Here is a 16,953-nt window from a genome sequence, read left to right as displayed (position 1 = left end):
TATGATGGTGATTATTGTCCTTTTATTTCTATGTTTAGAGCTCCTTTGTTCATTTCTTGTAGGACTTGTCTAATTACGATGAATTGCCTTAATGCTTGCTTCTCCAGGGGAAGACTATTTCCCCTTCATTGATGAAGTTTAGTTTGGCAGTATATAAAATACTTGGCTCAAATTTTTTTTCTCTAAGAAGGCTGAAGAAAGATTCCCACTCTCTTCTGGCTCATAAGATCTCATTTAGCTTCTTTATAATCTACATTTTGAATTCTTTGTCATATCAGAATTTTCATTTTGGTTAGGATCTATTCCTGGAAAGCTAATGTAATCCTTTGGAGATGTCCAAACATTCTATCATTTTTTGCTGCCAGAGTTCTTACACTAATTCCTTCTAATCTGAGGAAGCTCCCTTAAGGATATGACTGTTAGGTATGTTGTCTAAGATCATTTGACTGCATTTCTGGGTGCTTTCAGGAGGCCAAGGCTCTCTATAAGTCCTTGGTTATAGACAGCTTTTTTTTTTTTTTTTTTTTTTCAGCGTCTTCCTCCAATGCCAATTGTTGTAGCAGTGTATTGGTCATATGATCCAACTCACTATCTTCTGCAGGGCTGAGAGTGTGTAGATCTCAGGGCACTTATCTCATACCCTAGCATTATTCCCTTCTGTCCCCTGGTTTTTCTAAATTTGATGATGCAGTTCAATCTCCAGTTCAGTAAGTTGCCCTTCAGGGTAAGAGCCGGCTCTCCCTGGGGTATGCTGATGACAAGTGGGACCACCAGCCCTAACATGTGGCAGGAGTAGTTCATGGTAGGAGGCACTGAGGTCTTTGGGATGAGGGTTGAGAGGACTGCATCAACTCCTTGTCCTAGGCAGGCAGGAATGCAGTCATCTTCCCTGTCACAGGGCTTGCAACCTTCAGTTTAGACAGACATTATCTTTAGGCCACAATGTAACTGAGGTTCATGGAAAACGCCTGTCTGCTACCAACAAAATGGCCCCAAGGAAGAACCTTTTCGCCCAGCAGGAAACAAACAGCACTGCTGGCAATCTGCACTCTATTTCAGGAATGCTGCTACTCTGTATAGGGAGAGGGAGATGAGCCCCTGTATTTTTAGTAGAGACAGGTTTTCCCCATGTTGCCCAGGCTGATCTTGAACTTCTGGTCTCAAGTGATCCACCCACCTTGGCCTCCCAAAGTGCTGGTATTACAGGCATGAGCCAATGTCCCCAGCCCCATATTTATCTTAACTGGTTCTGAACATCTGGCTTTTGGTTATGGACTTTAACTCATTTAAATTTTGTGTGATTACTTTTGTTCTAGGGCTTATTTTCTTTGGCAGGTTTGGTTGTTTTTTTTGTTTTGTTTTGTTTGCCCCTTCATTTGACAGATTATAGTTTCTTTGAATACTCTCTATGTAATACAGATTGTTCTTATGCTTCTACTTCGTACCTGTTAATTGCTCACATTTTAAATTTTATTTTTCCATGTTTCTTTTTAAGTATATTAACACCAGTATTTTTCTTCTTTTTTTAAATTATACTTTAAATTCTGAGATGCATGTGCAGAATGTGCAGGTTTGTTACATAGTTATACATGTGCCATGGTAATTTGCTGCACCCATCAACCCGTCATTGAGGTTTTAAGCCCTGCATGCATTAGGTATTTGTCCTAATGCTCTCCCTCCCCTTGCTCTCCATCCCACAACAGGCCCTGGTGTGTGATGTTCCCTTCCTTGTATCCATGAATTAACCCCAATATTTTTCTTGTAAATTGGACTGTCATCTTAGCACACTTTAATCTCTATTGAATTTTTCTTCTACCATTTTTTTTTTTTTCACTGTACGCTCTGCTCCTGTGCCATACTCATATCCTGGAATTTTCTATATGGATTGTGATGGATGTTCTCTCTACTCTACCTGTGCTTGTCCTTGTTCTCCTCAGTAGGAAATGCTTAGGAGTGACTGGATCTTTTGAACCTGTTGTTATCTTCTCCTTGCCAAAGCTGAGCTGATCTTGACACACTACCCTGTGTTATACCCCAGTGTTATTATCTGAAACTGCTGTTTTCTGCCTTCTGTTGAAGATTGGGCAGGCAGTGATTCACATACAGCAGTGAAAAACACCAGATAGAAGGCTGTTTTCAGCACATCTAGAATTTCTGGTTCTCTTCTCTGGAAATCTTTTCTCTCTCCTTTGGGCATTCTTGGTTTATCTGTTAATTCCTTAGATCTGTAAACCTCATTTGAGCTTCTGTAGTATCTCTAGGGTTGGTTTCCAAGGAGTCAGCAGCCCATGCTAGCTTGCCATTTTTTTCAGGAAGCCAAAATCTTTATAATACGATTATAATTTTGTATTTAGTGTTGAATATTTTCAAATTTGTTCACCATACCTTGCAAATATAAAAGTGTTTAAGAATCAAGTTGAACCATATTTTTAACTTTATTTTCTTAAAATTTTGATCTTCCCAGTTCTGATAGTATCAGCAGTGATGAGGAGGAGCTAAGGACTTTGGGAAGCAGTGGTAGTGAAAGCAGTACTCCAGAGAATGTCGGACCTCCTTTCCTCATGGATGAGAACAGTTGGTTCAACAAGTGTAAGAGAGTTAAGCAAAAGTATCAGCTTACCCTGGAACAGAAGGTATTTTAAAATTGTCAAAACACCTTTAATTTGATTCTAGTTATTGTCTTTGAACTGTCACTGCCAAAACATTTTTAACTGAGTAAAATTATTTATCCATTGCTGCTTCTATTCTGTTTTTGAATTGGCCTCATCTTAATGAAAAGCCAGACAGTTGAAGGAGATGCTTTTATTTGTTAAAGATTTTCCAATTTTACATTTTAACATAAAAAACAATCCATTATTTTTCCATAAGCAGTTTAATTTATGTATCTGAGATTTTAGCTTATATGATAAATTGTGTAAAAGATTATTAGTTTGTGAAAATGCAATGATTGCCTAAGCACATACATCTGTTTTTTAAAAATTAGATATTTTAGCAGCTCTTGTGTGTTAAGCACTGTACTAGGTAAAGTGGAGTATATAATAGAAAGCAAACAAACTCTACTATTTTAAGGAGTTTATAACTCTTACTTTTTTTTAACTGTATTTTCTATTTTTCCCTTTTCCTCTTCTTTTAACATCGTTCTTCAAAGATGATATATATAAGGAAAGCCCCATGGAATTAGTGATAGAAATATTCAAAAAATTAAAAATGCAGTGGGGAAAATTGTTATAAAATAATTTTACATATACAAGTAATTTTATCTATACAGATAGCTATTGCTTAGAAACTATTTTTAAATCTCAATTATATTAGCTATAAATATTTGCATAATACATATGAAGAAAACTTTTTATGCCCTATTAAATGAGACTTGTACCAGCAAGAATGCAGACTAAGATAATCTGAAAGTATCATCATTGCAAAAATCTAAAAATGCTGAGTAGAATACAATTGTTTAAAAGATTAATTCAGAGCTACTCTCTCAAGAAAAGGAATTCACTAAGGATCAGAAACATAGACTGGAGACAAGAATATGTGCATATATTAGGAGTACTGTAGGGCCCAGGGATGGGAGTGAAGGCATAATTAATCTAGAAACTTGCGTCTTAACATCAACAGGGAAACAGCAGGTATATGTCCCTGTCATTCAAGGTAGAAATTGAACTTAGAATTCAGGAGTGAGATGCAAAATGGCAGAGTAAAGAAATAAACTTGTAAAGAAACCTTGACTACATGAAATAGCAAAAATAATGACCAGTATAGGGGTGACACTGGTATACTGAAATAAGTTTAACCAATTTTTTTAGAGGAGATGGAAACAGAAGCCCTCATTTGTAGTGTTTGCCAATTTTTCTATGATAAATACTTCCATCATGGCCAATTTAAAGCTACCAACATTGAGATACCATCTCATGCCAGTTAGAATGGCGATCATTAAAAAATCTAGCAGATACTGGAGAGGATGTGGAGAAACAGGAACACTTTTACACTGTTGGTGGGAGTGTAAATTAGTTCAACCATTGTGGAAGACAGTGTGGCAATTCCTCAAGGACATAGAAATAGAAATTCCATTTGACCCAGCAATCCCATTACTGGGTATATATCCAAAGGATTACAAATTGTTCTATTATAAAGACACATGCACACACATGTTCATAGTGGCACTGTTTACAATAGCAAAGACCTGGAACCAACCCAAATGCCCATTGATGATAGACTGGACAGGGAAAATGTGGCACATATACACCATGGAATACTATGCAGCCATAAAAAATGATGAGTTCGTGTCCTTTGTAGGGACATGGATGAACCTGGAAACCATCATTCTCAGCAAACTGACAGAAAAACAGAAAATCAAACACCACATGCTCTCACTCGTAGGTGGATGTCGAACAATGAGAACACATGGATAAAGGGAGGGGAGCATCACACACTGGGGTCTATTTGGGGGACTAGGAGAGGGACAACAGTGGGTAGGGAGGTTGGGGAGGGATAACCTGGGGAGAAATGCCAGATATAGGTGATGGGGATGGAGGCAGCAAACCACATTGCCATGTATGTACCTATGCAACAATCCTGCATGTTCTTCATGTGTACCCCGGAACCTAAAATAAAATAAAGCTACCAGTATGATATCACTGAATGCAGAATTAGAAAGAGATGTACAGTAGAACACCATTACATAATATTTCTACTAAGATAGATGAAATAGATGTAAATGACTAAGAAGATAGATAATAGTTAAAATATAGTGAAATAATTAGAAAGTGACTAATTTTGTGTAGTTATTAGCTTTGTGTTTGATATAGTGATAAATTGATATAGTTTAATTTTTAATAACACCAATGTTTAACAATGGACTTAAATTTCTGAAATTTAAGTCAGTTCTCAAGAGCCTATGCTAGCCAGCTGCAGGCCACCACTGGGAGTATGAAAGCAGAGCAGAATTATAACACTGACTAAAAATATCAGAAAGCGTGAGAGAGGATAATTGAAGCTAGTGTTTTGAGGTCTTTGTAATATAGTGAAGGTGGTTAGAGACATTCTTTAATGTGCCTGTGTTTCCCAAATTATCATTTAGAAATTGCAATTAAGAGAATTGAAGTAGAATGTTTAGTTTTCAAACTAGTAGAGGGAGGAAAAAAAGGAATAATTAAAGCTTGATCAATATATTAGAAAGGGGCACATTAGAAAAAATAAGGATAGTGAAAAGAGAACACAAAATGCAAATTACATATAACCAGAAGAGTCAACATCACCATGAAAGTAAATGGCAGAAACTTACCAGTCAAGATAAACTCTTAGATTTATTGAAAAATGATTATAAAATTTAGCTGTATGCTATTGATAAGACAGACACATAAAATAAAATGACACAAAAAAGTTGAAAATAGGGGGATAAATATACTAGACAGATATTAACTAAAAGAAATCTATGTCAATATCATTAAACATAGGCATTAAGGCAGAAAGCATTATTAAGACTAAAGAAAGACATTGCCTTTTTTAAAAGTAAGGAGTTACCAAGAATATATATCGGTGCTAAATTTACATACATTTAACAATACATCCTTGAAAAATATGAAACAAAAATTAATTAGATATCCAGAATAAATGGGTAATTCCATAATGAGAAATTTTAATGTCTTTCAGAGCAATTTATAGATTGAGCAGATATAGTGAACTTCAGTAACAATGAATAAGCTTGATCTAAAATATATTAAATGTTAACAATTAGAATATATAATCTTTTCAAGCACACATGGAACAGCTATAGTGTTGTTTTTCGCTTTTGAGATGGAGTCTCCTGTTGTCACCCATGCTGGAGTGCAGTGGCGCTATCTTGGTTCACTAAACCTCCACCTCCTGAGTTCAAGAGATTCTCCTTCCTCAGCCTCCCAAGTACCTGGAACTAGAGGCATGTGCCACTACGCCTGGCTAATTTTTGTATTTTTAGTAGAGGTGGAGTTTCATGACATTGGCTGGGCTGATCTCTAACTCCTGACCTCAAGTGATCTGCCTATCTTGGCCTCCCAAAGTGATTATAGGCATGAGCCACCACACCTGGCCAATTTTTTTATGGAGCATACTAGGTCACAAAACAAATGTCCACAAATGCCAAAGAAATGATACAGTAGTATCATTTTAGTATAACTGTTATACTAATATATGGTCATGTGAGTAGTGCAGTAAAGTTAGATAGATAGCAATACAAAAGTTTACCACCACCCATATGCCATTCATGAAATTAAAGAAAAAATTTTCTAAATTATATATCAAAAAGATTGAGGAAGCAGAGTACTTTGAAATAAAGGAGAATGAGAATAATGCATACTAACAGTTGTAAGTTGCCACACAACTTTTATAGTACTTGTAGAAATACTTAACACTTAGAAAATAAACAATAAAAATTAAAGAGATAAATATCCAAGAAATAGTCAAAGAACAACCAAACTAGTTCAACAAGAAGGAAAGTAATAAAATAACACATGTTGATAAAGTTAAAAGCAGAGAAACAGAATTAACAAAACCAAGAGATAATTATTTGCAAAAATTAATGAAATAGACAAATTCTAGCAGGAATAAATTTTTTAAAAATTAAGGCACAGATAAGAATGGAAGAATATACAGCACACTATAAATGTGGAGGAACTCTCCCAATAATTATTAGGCAATATTTTAATAATTTTATGATAATACCTTGCAAAACAAAGAATTTTTATAAATACTACTTATCAAAACTGATAAATATATAGCCATTTAAGAAATTGAGTAAGTAGTTTAAAATCTATCCAATCCCCCACCAAAGAAAAACTATCATATATTGTTTTGGTGACTCTGCCAAATACAGTCATGTGCCACATAATAATGTTTTGGCCAACAATGGGCCAAGTATATGAGGTCCCATAAGACTATAATGGAGATGAAAAATTCCTTTCACTTAGTGATGTTGTAGCCATGATGATATTGCAACACAATGCATTACTCATGTGTTTGTGGTGATGTTCGTGTAAATAAACCTACTGCCCTGACAGTCATTTAAAACCGTAGCGTGTACAATTATGGACAGTACACAATACTTGATAATGATAATAAAATACTGTGTTACTGGTTTATGTATTTACTATACAATATGTTTCATCATTATGTTTGAGTGTACTCCTTCTACTTAAAAAAACAAAAAAATTAAATGTAAAACAGCCTCAAGCCGGTCTTTTAGGAGGTAGTCCAGCAGTAAGCATTGCTGTAGTGGGAGATGACAGCTCTGTGTTTTAATGCTCCTGAAGTCCTTCCATTGGGACAAGATGTGGAGGTGGAAGACAGTGATACTGATGATCCTGATCCTGTGTAGGCCTAGGCTAATGTGTGTGTTTGTGTCTTAGCTTTTAACAAAAAAGTTTAAAAGTTTTTAAATTTTTTAAATAGAAAAAAGCTTATAGAATAAGGATGTTAAAAAGAAAATATTTTTGTATAGCTGTAAAGTGTGTGTTTTAAACTGTTATTACAAAAGAATCAAAAAGGTTTTAAAACATTTGTAAAGTAAAAATGTTATAATAAGCTAAGTTTAATTTTGTTACTGAAGAAAGAAAATTTATAAATTTAGTGCAGCCTAGGTGTACAGTATTTATAAAGTCTACAGTAGTATATAGTAATGTTCTAGGCCTTTACCTTCACTAACCACCCACTCACTGACTCAGTTTGAGCAATTTCCAGTCCTGCAAGCTCCATTCACAGTAATGGCCTATATAGTTGTGCCTATTTTTAAAAAATCTTTTATAGTATATTTTTTACTGTCCCTTTTCTATGTTTAGATATATAAATACTGGCTATTGTATTACAATTGCCTACAATACTTAGTACAGTAACATACTGTACAGGTTTGTAGCCTAGGAATACTAGGCTATACCGTCTAGCCTAAGCGTGTAGTAGACTGTACCATCTAGGTTTGTATAAGTACATTCTGTGATGTTCACAGGATGGCAAAATAGCCTGGCAACATATTTCTCAGAACATATCCCCATTGTTAAGTGACACACAACTGTATGAATGATCCCTGTTTTATATGGACTGTTCCTGAGAATAGAAAAAGGAGGAATATTTTTCAATGAATTTAATGAACCCCAGTATAACTTTTATACTAACATAAGATCATGTGAATATAATATCAAGTGGGAATGTGATTAGTATAAAACCAATAGTAAGAACAATGACTACAACAGCAATATCAATAGCAGTCTCTAGTAAATGTGAAGATATGCATGGCCTATAGCCTAAGAATTCTACTCTTAGATATATTTCCTCAAAACTCTTGAATGTGTATATGAGGAGACATAACAGAGTGTGTTCACAGCAATATTGTTTATATTAAGAAAAGACCTGAAGTGATTCAAATGGTCATTGAGAGAACAGTGACAGAAGAGTCAATAAACTGTAATATTCATACAATGGAATCCTATACATTTTTTAGAGTAAATGAGCTATAGCTAGACTCATCAATTATAGACAAAAAAATTTTCAAAAGAATATTAACAAAACCAAACAAAGCTAAACAATATATTGTTTAAGATAACACATATTTGTTGTAAAACTGGATAGAAAAGCAAAGAGATGAGAAACACAAATCTCAGGATATTGTTACCTTTGCAGAGGAGGCAATCAAGGAAGGCATTATATTGGATTTAAAGTATTGTTGATTAATCTAGGTGGTGGATATATGAGTATTTTTAAATTATTAATGTTTATTAATATATATTTAGATTAAGCTACATATACATGAAATATTTGTAAAAATTAACTTTAGCTCCTGAGATTTTATTATAGAAGAGCAAACATTTGAGAATTAGGAAAAATATGAAAAATAAGCTCTTGAAGAATAGTATTAGCTACTCTTAGCATGTATCATAAATCTAAAATAGGTAAAAGTTTATTAATGATACATGGATAGGGTAACATGTAATAGAAGAGTACTTTAAAAAGATTCTAATAATCCTCAGAGGAATTTGAAAGTACATTGCAACTAAAAAGAATAGAATGTCAGGGGACAAGAACAATTAGAAAACAGGAAAAAGCTTTTGAAAATTAAAAGTATGATTTCCTAAGTTCAGAAATTTGTATAAAGTGTTCAAGGATAAATTCAATTACATTTCCCAGAAAGCAGGGCAGAAGGACAAAGAAAAAGTAAAGAGTAAAAGGTTAAGAGATCATTCCAAGAAGTCTTATATCTAATACGTGTTTACTACTAATAATAGCTAGTAATTATACATTGCATGCTGTGTACCAGGCACTGTTCTAAGAAACTGACCTATATTGATTCATTTAACCCTCCCAACTAGGGTACTCTGATAGGTCCTACTTTTTTAGATGGTGTAACTGTGGCACAGAGAGCTTAAGTAACTTACCCAAGGACACATAGCTGAGACGTGGTAAAACTAGAATATGACACTAGGCTGGCAGGCCTAGCCAAAACATACTATCTCTCACTAACATCAATACTGAAATGTTAACATCTATGTGTTTTTGAAAGATAATCACAAAGAGGCAACTTTCTAATTGGTCATTCTGTAATTAGGTCTGTATTTTGAAGTTAGGAGGCATGCAATTGTTGTGAAGCTTAGAAATTATAATGTTTTAACTAAGTTTTGCCTCAAATTACAGTTTCCGACAAGAGCTTTAAATAATGGAGAATATATGTTAAATTTTTATATTCAACTAAAACAACTTTTTACTAATTTATCAGTAATACTTTGAAGTTGTTTCATTGCATTAGAAGTAGAAATAGCATTTAAGATACTCAGCATTTATCTTCGGGATATGTATTAGAATTTTGCAGTTGCTAAATCTTGATGATACTGTATTTCCAGGGTTACCTTGAAGAACTCTTACGACTTCGAGAGAACCAACTATCTGAATCTGTCTCCCAGAATAAAATACTACTTCAAAGGATTGAAGATTCTGACCTGGCTCATAAACTGGAGAAGGAACAATTAGAATATATAATTGTGGAGCTTCAAGATCAGCTGTAAGTAAAAGCCTTTTAAAAAATGTTGGTAGTATGTAAACATTAAGACAAAATGTCGTCTTTTGGTATAGGAGGCAAATTCCAAGAAATCTGATTGCCTGTTAAATTCTTTTTCACCTACGCTTTTTTGGAAGTTTACTTTTGCTTTTGTTATTACAAAAGTAATCCATGTTCATTGCAGAGACATCAAAAAAATACAAGAAGAGGTCAGGCGCGGTGGTCTACATCTGTAATCCCCTCACTGGGGAGGCTGAGTTGGGCAGATTGCTTGAGCCCAGGAGTTAGTGACCAGCCTGGGCAACATGGCAAAACCTCATCTCTACTAAAAATACAAAACATTAGGTAGGCATGGTGGCATATGTCTGTGGTCCCAGGTACTCAGGAGGCTGAGGCAAGAGTATCACTTGAGCCCAGGAGGTCAAGGCTACAGTGGGCCCTGATTGAGCCATGGCATTCCAGCCTGGGTAAGACTCTGTCAAAAAAAAAAAAAAAGAATGAAATACAAGGCGAGAATAAAAATTACCTTCAGTTGTGTTACCCAGCATTAACTGGTTACAACTTGGTGTATATTATTCCAAATGGATATGTACATATGTATAATTCTTAAAGTAGTTATTGATTGACTGATTACAAATAGATGGTATTTAGACTAGTGCTACTCAACGTATAGTGCTGGTTCATTAGCTGTTACTAGGTTGTGCCAAAATGTCACTAAGCAGAGTTCAGGATAGCTGAGTTATTTTTTATAGCAAGACTTTTTTGATGAAGAAAGCTGTGTATTGAGCTAGTTTTTGCTACAAGCCTTTTGTCACTGTTCAAAGCATTTGTACTAATCATTTTGTCAGGTTTGCTTTGTTCAATTAACTTTTTATTGTGAAAATTTTCACATTTAATATTTAATCAAAAAATAATTTAAAATTTTTTTATTTTGAAATAATTTTAAACTTTCAGAAAAGTTATAAGAACAGTACAAAGAAATCATATGACCTTTCCTACGTTCATTATTTTCAACATTTTGCCACATTTGCCTTATAATTCTTTTCCTTTTCCTATACACACATACATTTTTTAACCACTTGAGAGGTTGCATACATCATGGTCCTTCATTCCTTACTGCTTCAGTGTCTTTCTTTTTCCTTTTTTTTTTTTTTTTTTTTTTTGAGACAAAGCTTTGCTCTTGTTGCCCAGACTGGAGTGCAATAGTGTGATCTCGGATCACTGCAACCTCTGCCTCCCGGATTCAAGTGATTCTCCTGCCTCAGCCTCCCAAATAGCTGGGATTACAGGCATACACCACCATGCCCAGCTAATTTTCTATTTTCAGTAGAGATGGGGTTTCTCCTTGTTGGTCAGGCTGGTCTTGAACTCCCAGCCTCAGGTGATCCACCTGCCTCGGCCTCCCAAAGTGCTGGGATTACAGGCGTGAGCCAGCTCGCCCAGCCTTCAGTGTCTTTCTTAAGAACAAAGATGGCTGGCCGGGCGCGGTGGCTCACGCCTGTAATCCCAGCACTTTGGGAGGCCGAGGCGGGTGGATCACGAGGTCAAGAGATCGAGACCATCCTGGTCAACATGGTGAAACCTCGTCTCTACTAAAAATACAAACAATTAGCTGGGCATGGTGGCGTGTGCCTGTAGTCCCGGCTACTCGGGAGGCTGAGGCAGGAGAATTGCCTGAACCCAGGAGGCGGAGGTTGCGGTGAGCCAAGATCGCGCCATTGCACTCCAGCCTGGGTAGCAAGAGCGAAACTCTGTCTCAAAAAAACAACAACAAAAAGAACAAAGATGGCCTGGTGCAGTGGCTCACACTTGTAATCCCAGCACTTTGGGAGGCCAAGGCTGGTAGATCACGAGGTCAGGAGTTCAAGACCAGCCTGGCCAACACAGTGAAACACCGTCTCTACAAAAAAAAAAAAAAAAAAAACTACAAAAATTAGCTGGGTATGGTAGTGGGCACCTGGAATGTCAGCTACTTGGAAGGCTGAGGCAGGAGAATCACTTGAATCCAGGAGATGGAGGTTGCAGTGAGCTGAGATCGTGCCACTGCACTTTAGCCTGAGCGACAGAGCCAGACTCCATCTCAAAAAAAAGTAAAAAGAACAAAGGTGTTCTCTTATATGAATCATAGTTCAGTTGTCAAAGATGTTTAAATTGATATGATACTTTCATCTATAATTCATATTCCAGTTTTGTCAAATGTCTAAATAATGTTTCTTATTACAAATTTTGTTTCTTTGGTACTGGGTCCAATTCAGGATTGTGTTTGCATGTGGTTGTCAGCCACTTTAAACTTAGAACAGTTTTTAGTCTTTTGTTTGCATGAGATTGATATTTCTGAAGAAAACCAACTAGAATTCTTATAGAATGCCCCTCAATTTGTGTGTTTATTTTTTCCTTATTATCAGAATGAGCTTATCCATTATTGGCTGGATTACAACATAAGTAGTTATGTTCTATTGGGGATATGATATCCAGAGGCACATAGTCTATTGGCCCTTTATTAATGATATTAATTTTAATTATTTGATTAAGATGTTTTTCTCTTCTCTATAGTTACTGCTCTTCCTTCTGTTCCTTATGAATTAATAAACACATAATTTATAAGTAGATAATTAAAAATTTTCAAATTTTATTTTTGATTCAGGAGGTATACTTGCAGGTTTGTTACATGGGTGTGTTACATGATGCTGAGATTTGGGGTATGATTGATCCTGTTACCCAGGTAGTGAGCATAGTATCCAATAGATAGTTTTTCAACTCTTATCCTCTACCCTTCCTCTCCTTTCTAGTAGTCCCCTGCATCTAATAATGCCATCTTTATGGTCATGTGTACTAAATATTTACCAGTTATAAGTGAGAACATTGGGTATTTGATTTTCTGTTTCTGCATTGATTCACTTATGATAATGGCCTATAGCTGCATCCATGTCATGGCAAAGGATGTGATTTCATTCTTTTTTGTGGCTGCATAGTAGTCTATGGTATAAATGTGCCACATTTTCTTTATCCAATCCACTGTTAATGGGCTCCTCAGTTGATTCCATGACTTTGCTATTGTCATTAGTGCTGTGATGAACATAGGAGTGTGTATGTCTTTTTGGCAGAACAATTCATTTTCTTTTGGATATATACCTAGTAATGGTATTGCTGGGTTGAATGATAGTTCAGTTTTAAGTTATTTGAGAAATCTCCAAACTGCTTTCCACAGTGGTTGAACTAATTCATTCTCAACAGAGTATACTCATTCCCTTTTCTCCATAGCCTCATCAGCATCTATTGTTTTGTGAGTTTTTACTAATAGCCATTCTGACTGGTATCAGAATGGTTTTGATTTGCATTTGTCTGATGATTACTGTGTTGAGCATTTTTTCACATTTGTTGGCTGCTTGTATGTCATCTTTTAAGTATCTGTTCATGTCTTTTGCCCACTTCTTACTGGGGTTGTTTTTTCTTGTTGATTTAAATTCTTTATAGGTTCTGGATATTAGACATTTGTTGGATGCATAGTTTGTGTTTTCTCCCATTCTGTAGGTTGTCTTTTTACTCCGTTGATAGTTTCTTTTGCTGTGTAGAAATTCTTTAGTTTAATTAAGTCCCACTTGTCAGTTTTTGTTTTTGTTGCAATTGCTTTTGAGGACTTAGTCATAAATTCTTTTCCATATGCTACATTCTTCTGCTTATGGCTACCCAGCTATCCCAGCACCACTTATTGAATAGAGAGTCCTTTCTCCATTGCTTATTTTTGTCAACTTTGTCAAAGATAAGAGGGATGTAGGTGTACAGGCTTATTTCTAGGTTCTCTGTTCTGTTCCATTGGACTTTGTTTCTATTTGTTTTAATAGTACCACTCTGTTTTGGTTGGTTCTATTTGTTTAATAGTACCACTCTATACTACAAGGAAATTTGGTATAATTTCCTTGTAGTATAAAGTCAGGTAATATGATGCCTCCAGCTTTGTTATTTTTTATTAGGATTGCTTTGGCTATTTTGGTTCCATATGAATTTTAAGACTTTTTTTCTAAGTCTGTGAAAAATTATGTTGATTTTTTTTCCCATTTATTTATTTTATTGCATTTTAGGTTTTGGGGTACATGTGAAGAACATGCAAAATTGTTGCATAGGAACACACGTGGCAGTGTGATTTGCTGCCTTCCTCCCCATCACCTACATCTGGCATTTCTCCCCTTGCTATCTCTCCCCAGCTTCCCACCCCCCACCGTCCCTCCCCTATTTCCCCCCAACTAACCCCAGTGTGTAGTGCTCCCCTCCCTGTGTCCATGTGTTCTCATTGTTCAACACCCGCCTATGAGTGAGAACATGCGGTGTTTGATCTTCTGCTCTTCTGTCAGTTTGCTGAGAATGATGGTTTCCAGGTTCATCCATGTCCCTACAAACGACACAAACTCATCGTTTTTGATGGCTGCATAACATTCCATGGTGTATATGTGCCACATTTTCCCTATCCAGTCTATCATCGATGGGCATTTGGGTTGGCTCCAGGTCTTTGCTATTGTAAACAGTGCTGCAATGAACATTCGTGTACACGTGTCCTTATAGTAGAACGATTTGTAATCCTTTGGATATATACCCAGTAATGGGATTGCTGGGTCAAATGGAATTTCTATTTCTATGTCCTTGAGGAATCGCCACACTGTCTTCCACAATGGTTGAACTAATTTACACTCCCACCAACAGTGTAAAAGTGTTCCTATTTCTCCACATCCTCTCTAGCATCTGTTGTCTCCAGATTTTTTAATGATCGCCATTCTAACTGGCGTGAGATGGTATCTCAATGTAGTTTTGATTTGCATTTCTCTGATGACCATATGTTGATATTTTAATAGGGATAGCATTCAGCCATGTAATTTGTTCCGTAGGTTGCTTTGGGGAGTATGGCCATTTTCACAGTATTGACTCTTACAATTCATGAGTATGGAATGTTTTTCCATTTGTGTAATTTGTGATTTCTTTCAGCAGTGTTTTGTAGTTCTTCTTGTAGAGATCTTTTACCTAATTGCTTAGATGTATTCCCAGGTATTTTGTGCATGTGCGGCTATTGTAAATGGGATTGTTTTTGAGTTGACTCTCAGCTTGACCATTATTGGTGTACAGAATTACAATTGATTTTTATACATTGATTTTATATCCTGAAACTTTACTGAAGTTGTTCTTCAGTTCTAGGACCCTGTTGGTGGTCATCAAGGTTTTCTAGGTATATAATTATATCATCAGGAGAGACAATATGACTTCTTCCTTACCTATTTTGGTGCTTTTTCTTTCTTTCTTTTTCCTTATTGCTCTGGCTACGACTTATAGTAATATGTTGAATAGGAGTGGCCAGAGTGGGTATCCTAATCTTGTTGCACTTCTCAAGGGGAATGATTCCAGCTTTTGCCTGTTCAGTATGATGTTGGCTGTGGGTTTGTCATAGATGGCTCTTATTATTTTAAGATACATTCCCTCAATACCTAGTTTTTTGAGGGTTTTTAAAAACCCTCATTCCTAAAAAGGAATGTTCGATTTTATTGAAAGCTTTTTCCTTGTCTATTGATATAATCATATGGTTTTTGTTTTTGATTCTGTTTATATGGTGGATCTCATTTATTGATTTGCTTATTTTGAGCTATCTTTGCATCCTAGGAATAAAGCTTACTTGATCATAGTTAATTAACTTTTAGAGGTGCTGCTGGATTTAGTCTGGTAGTAGTTTATCAAGTATCTTTGCCTCATGTTCATTAGGGATATTGGCCTACTGTTTTCCTTTTTTGTTGTATCTTTCTCAGATTTTGGTATCAAGATGATGCTGGCTTTCTAGAATGAAGAGTCCATCCTCCCTGATATTTTAGAATAGTTTCAGTAAGATTGACACCAGCTCTTCTTTGTAGGTCTGGTAGAATACAGCTGTGAATATATCTGGTCCGGGACTTTTTTTAGTTGTAGGTTTCTTATTACTGTTTCAGAGTTTATTATTGCTCTGATCAGGGTCTCAATTTCTTCCTGGTTCAATCTTGGGTGGTAGTGTGTTTCCAGGAATTTATCAGTTTCCTCTAGATTTTCTAGTTTGTGTGCATAAAACTGTTCATTATAGTCTTTGAAGATATTTTGTGTTTCTGTGGGATTAGTTATAACATCAACTTTGCCATTTTTCATTGTGCTTATTTGGATCTTCTTTCTTTTTTTCTTTGATAGTAACTAACAGTCTGTCAGTCCTGTTTATCCTTTCAAAGTGATGACCTTTGGTTTTGTTGATCCTTTGAATAGTTTCTTTTGTTTTTTTGTTTGTTTGTTTGTTTGTTTTGTCTCAGTTTTGTTCAATTCTGCTCTGATTTTAGTTATTTCTTCTTCTAGCTCTGGAGTTCATTTATTTTTGTTTTTCCTTTATGTGCTTTGTTAAAGTGTTAATTTAAGATCTTTCTAACTTCTTGATGTAGACCTTTAGTGATACAAACTTTTCTCTTAACAAGATTTTGCTGCATCGCAGAGATTTTGGTATTTTGTATCTCTTTTTTATTTATTTTAAGCAATTTTAAAATTTCTGCCTAACTTCATTGTTTACCCAAAAGTTATTCAGGTGTAAGTTGTTTGGCGCCATTGTAATTATGTGATTTTGAGAGATCTTCTTGCTATTCTCTTCAGTTTTTCTTCTACTGTTGTCTCCATGTATGCTTGGTATGATTTCAGGTTATTTGAATTTTTTTGGACCAAGCATGTGGTCAATCTTAAAGTATGTTCAGTGTGCAGATGAAAATAAAGTATATTGTGTGGTTGATGGGTAGAGTATTCTTTAGACGTCTATTAGGTCCATTTGGACAAGTCAACTTTACATCCAAAATTTGTTAGTTTTCTTCTTTAATGATCCGTCTAGTGCTACCAATGGAGTTTTGAAGTTCCCTACTATTATTGTGTGACTAAGTCTATTGTAGGTCTAGAAGTACTTG

The 16,953-nt window shown here is 35.5% G+C and overlaps 1 protein-coding gene across 6 annotated transcripts in view; it reads left to right on the top strand.

Annotated features, from left to right (window-relative positions):
- Window positions 1-16,953, top strand: part of RUNDC3B (RUN domain containing 3B) — a 174,835-nt gene that overhangs the window by 112,964 nt on the left and 44,918 nt on the right. For all 6 annotated transcript variants that reach the window (XM_032253023.1, XM_032253021.1, XM_032253020.1 and 3 more), the window contains 2 exons: window positions 2,465-2,633; window positions 9,861-10,018. In XM_032253023.1, coding sequence (XP_032108914.1) covers window positions 2,465-2,633; window positions 9,861-10,018 — 327 coding nt within the window. The remainder of the gene's footprint in view (window positions 1-2,464; window positions 2,634-9,860; window positions 10,019-16,953) is intronic.

This window comes from Sapajus apella, unplaced genomic scaffold (genome assembly GCF_009761245.1).
Source record: "Sapajus apella isolate SASKATOON/1434 unplaced genomic scaffold, GSC_monkey_1.0 scaffold81, whole genome shotgun sequence".
NCBI lineage: Eukaryota > Metazoa > Chordata > Mammalia > Primates > Cebidae > Sapajus > Sapajus apella.
The sequence above is the reverse complement of the archived record's forward strand: the minus strand, read 5'-3'. Positions and strand labels throughout refer to the sequence as shown.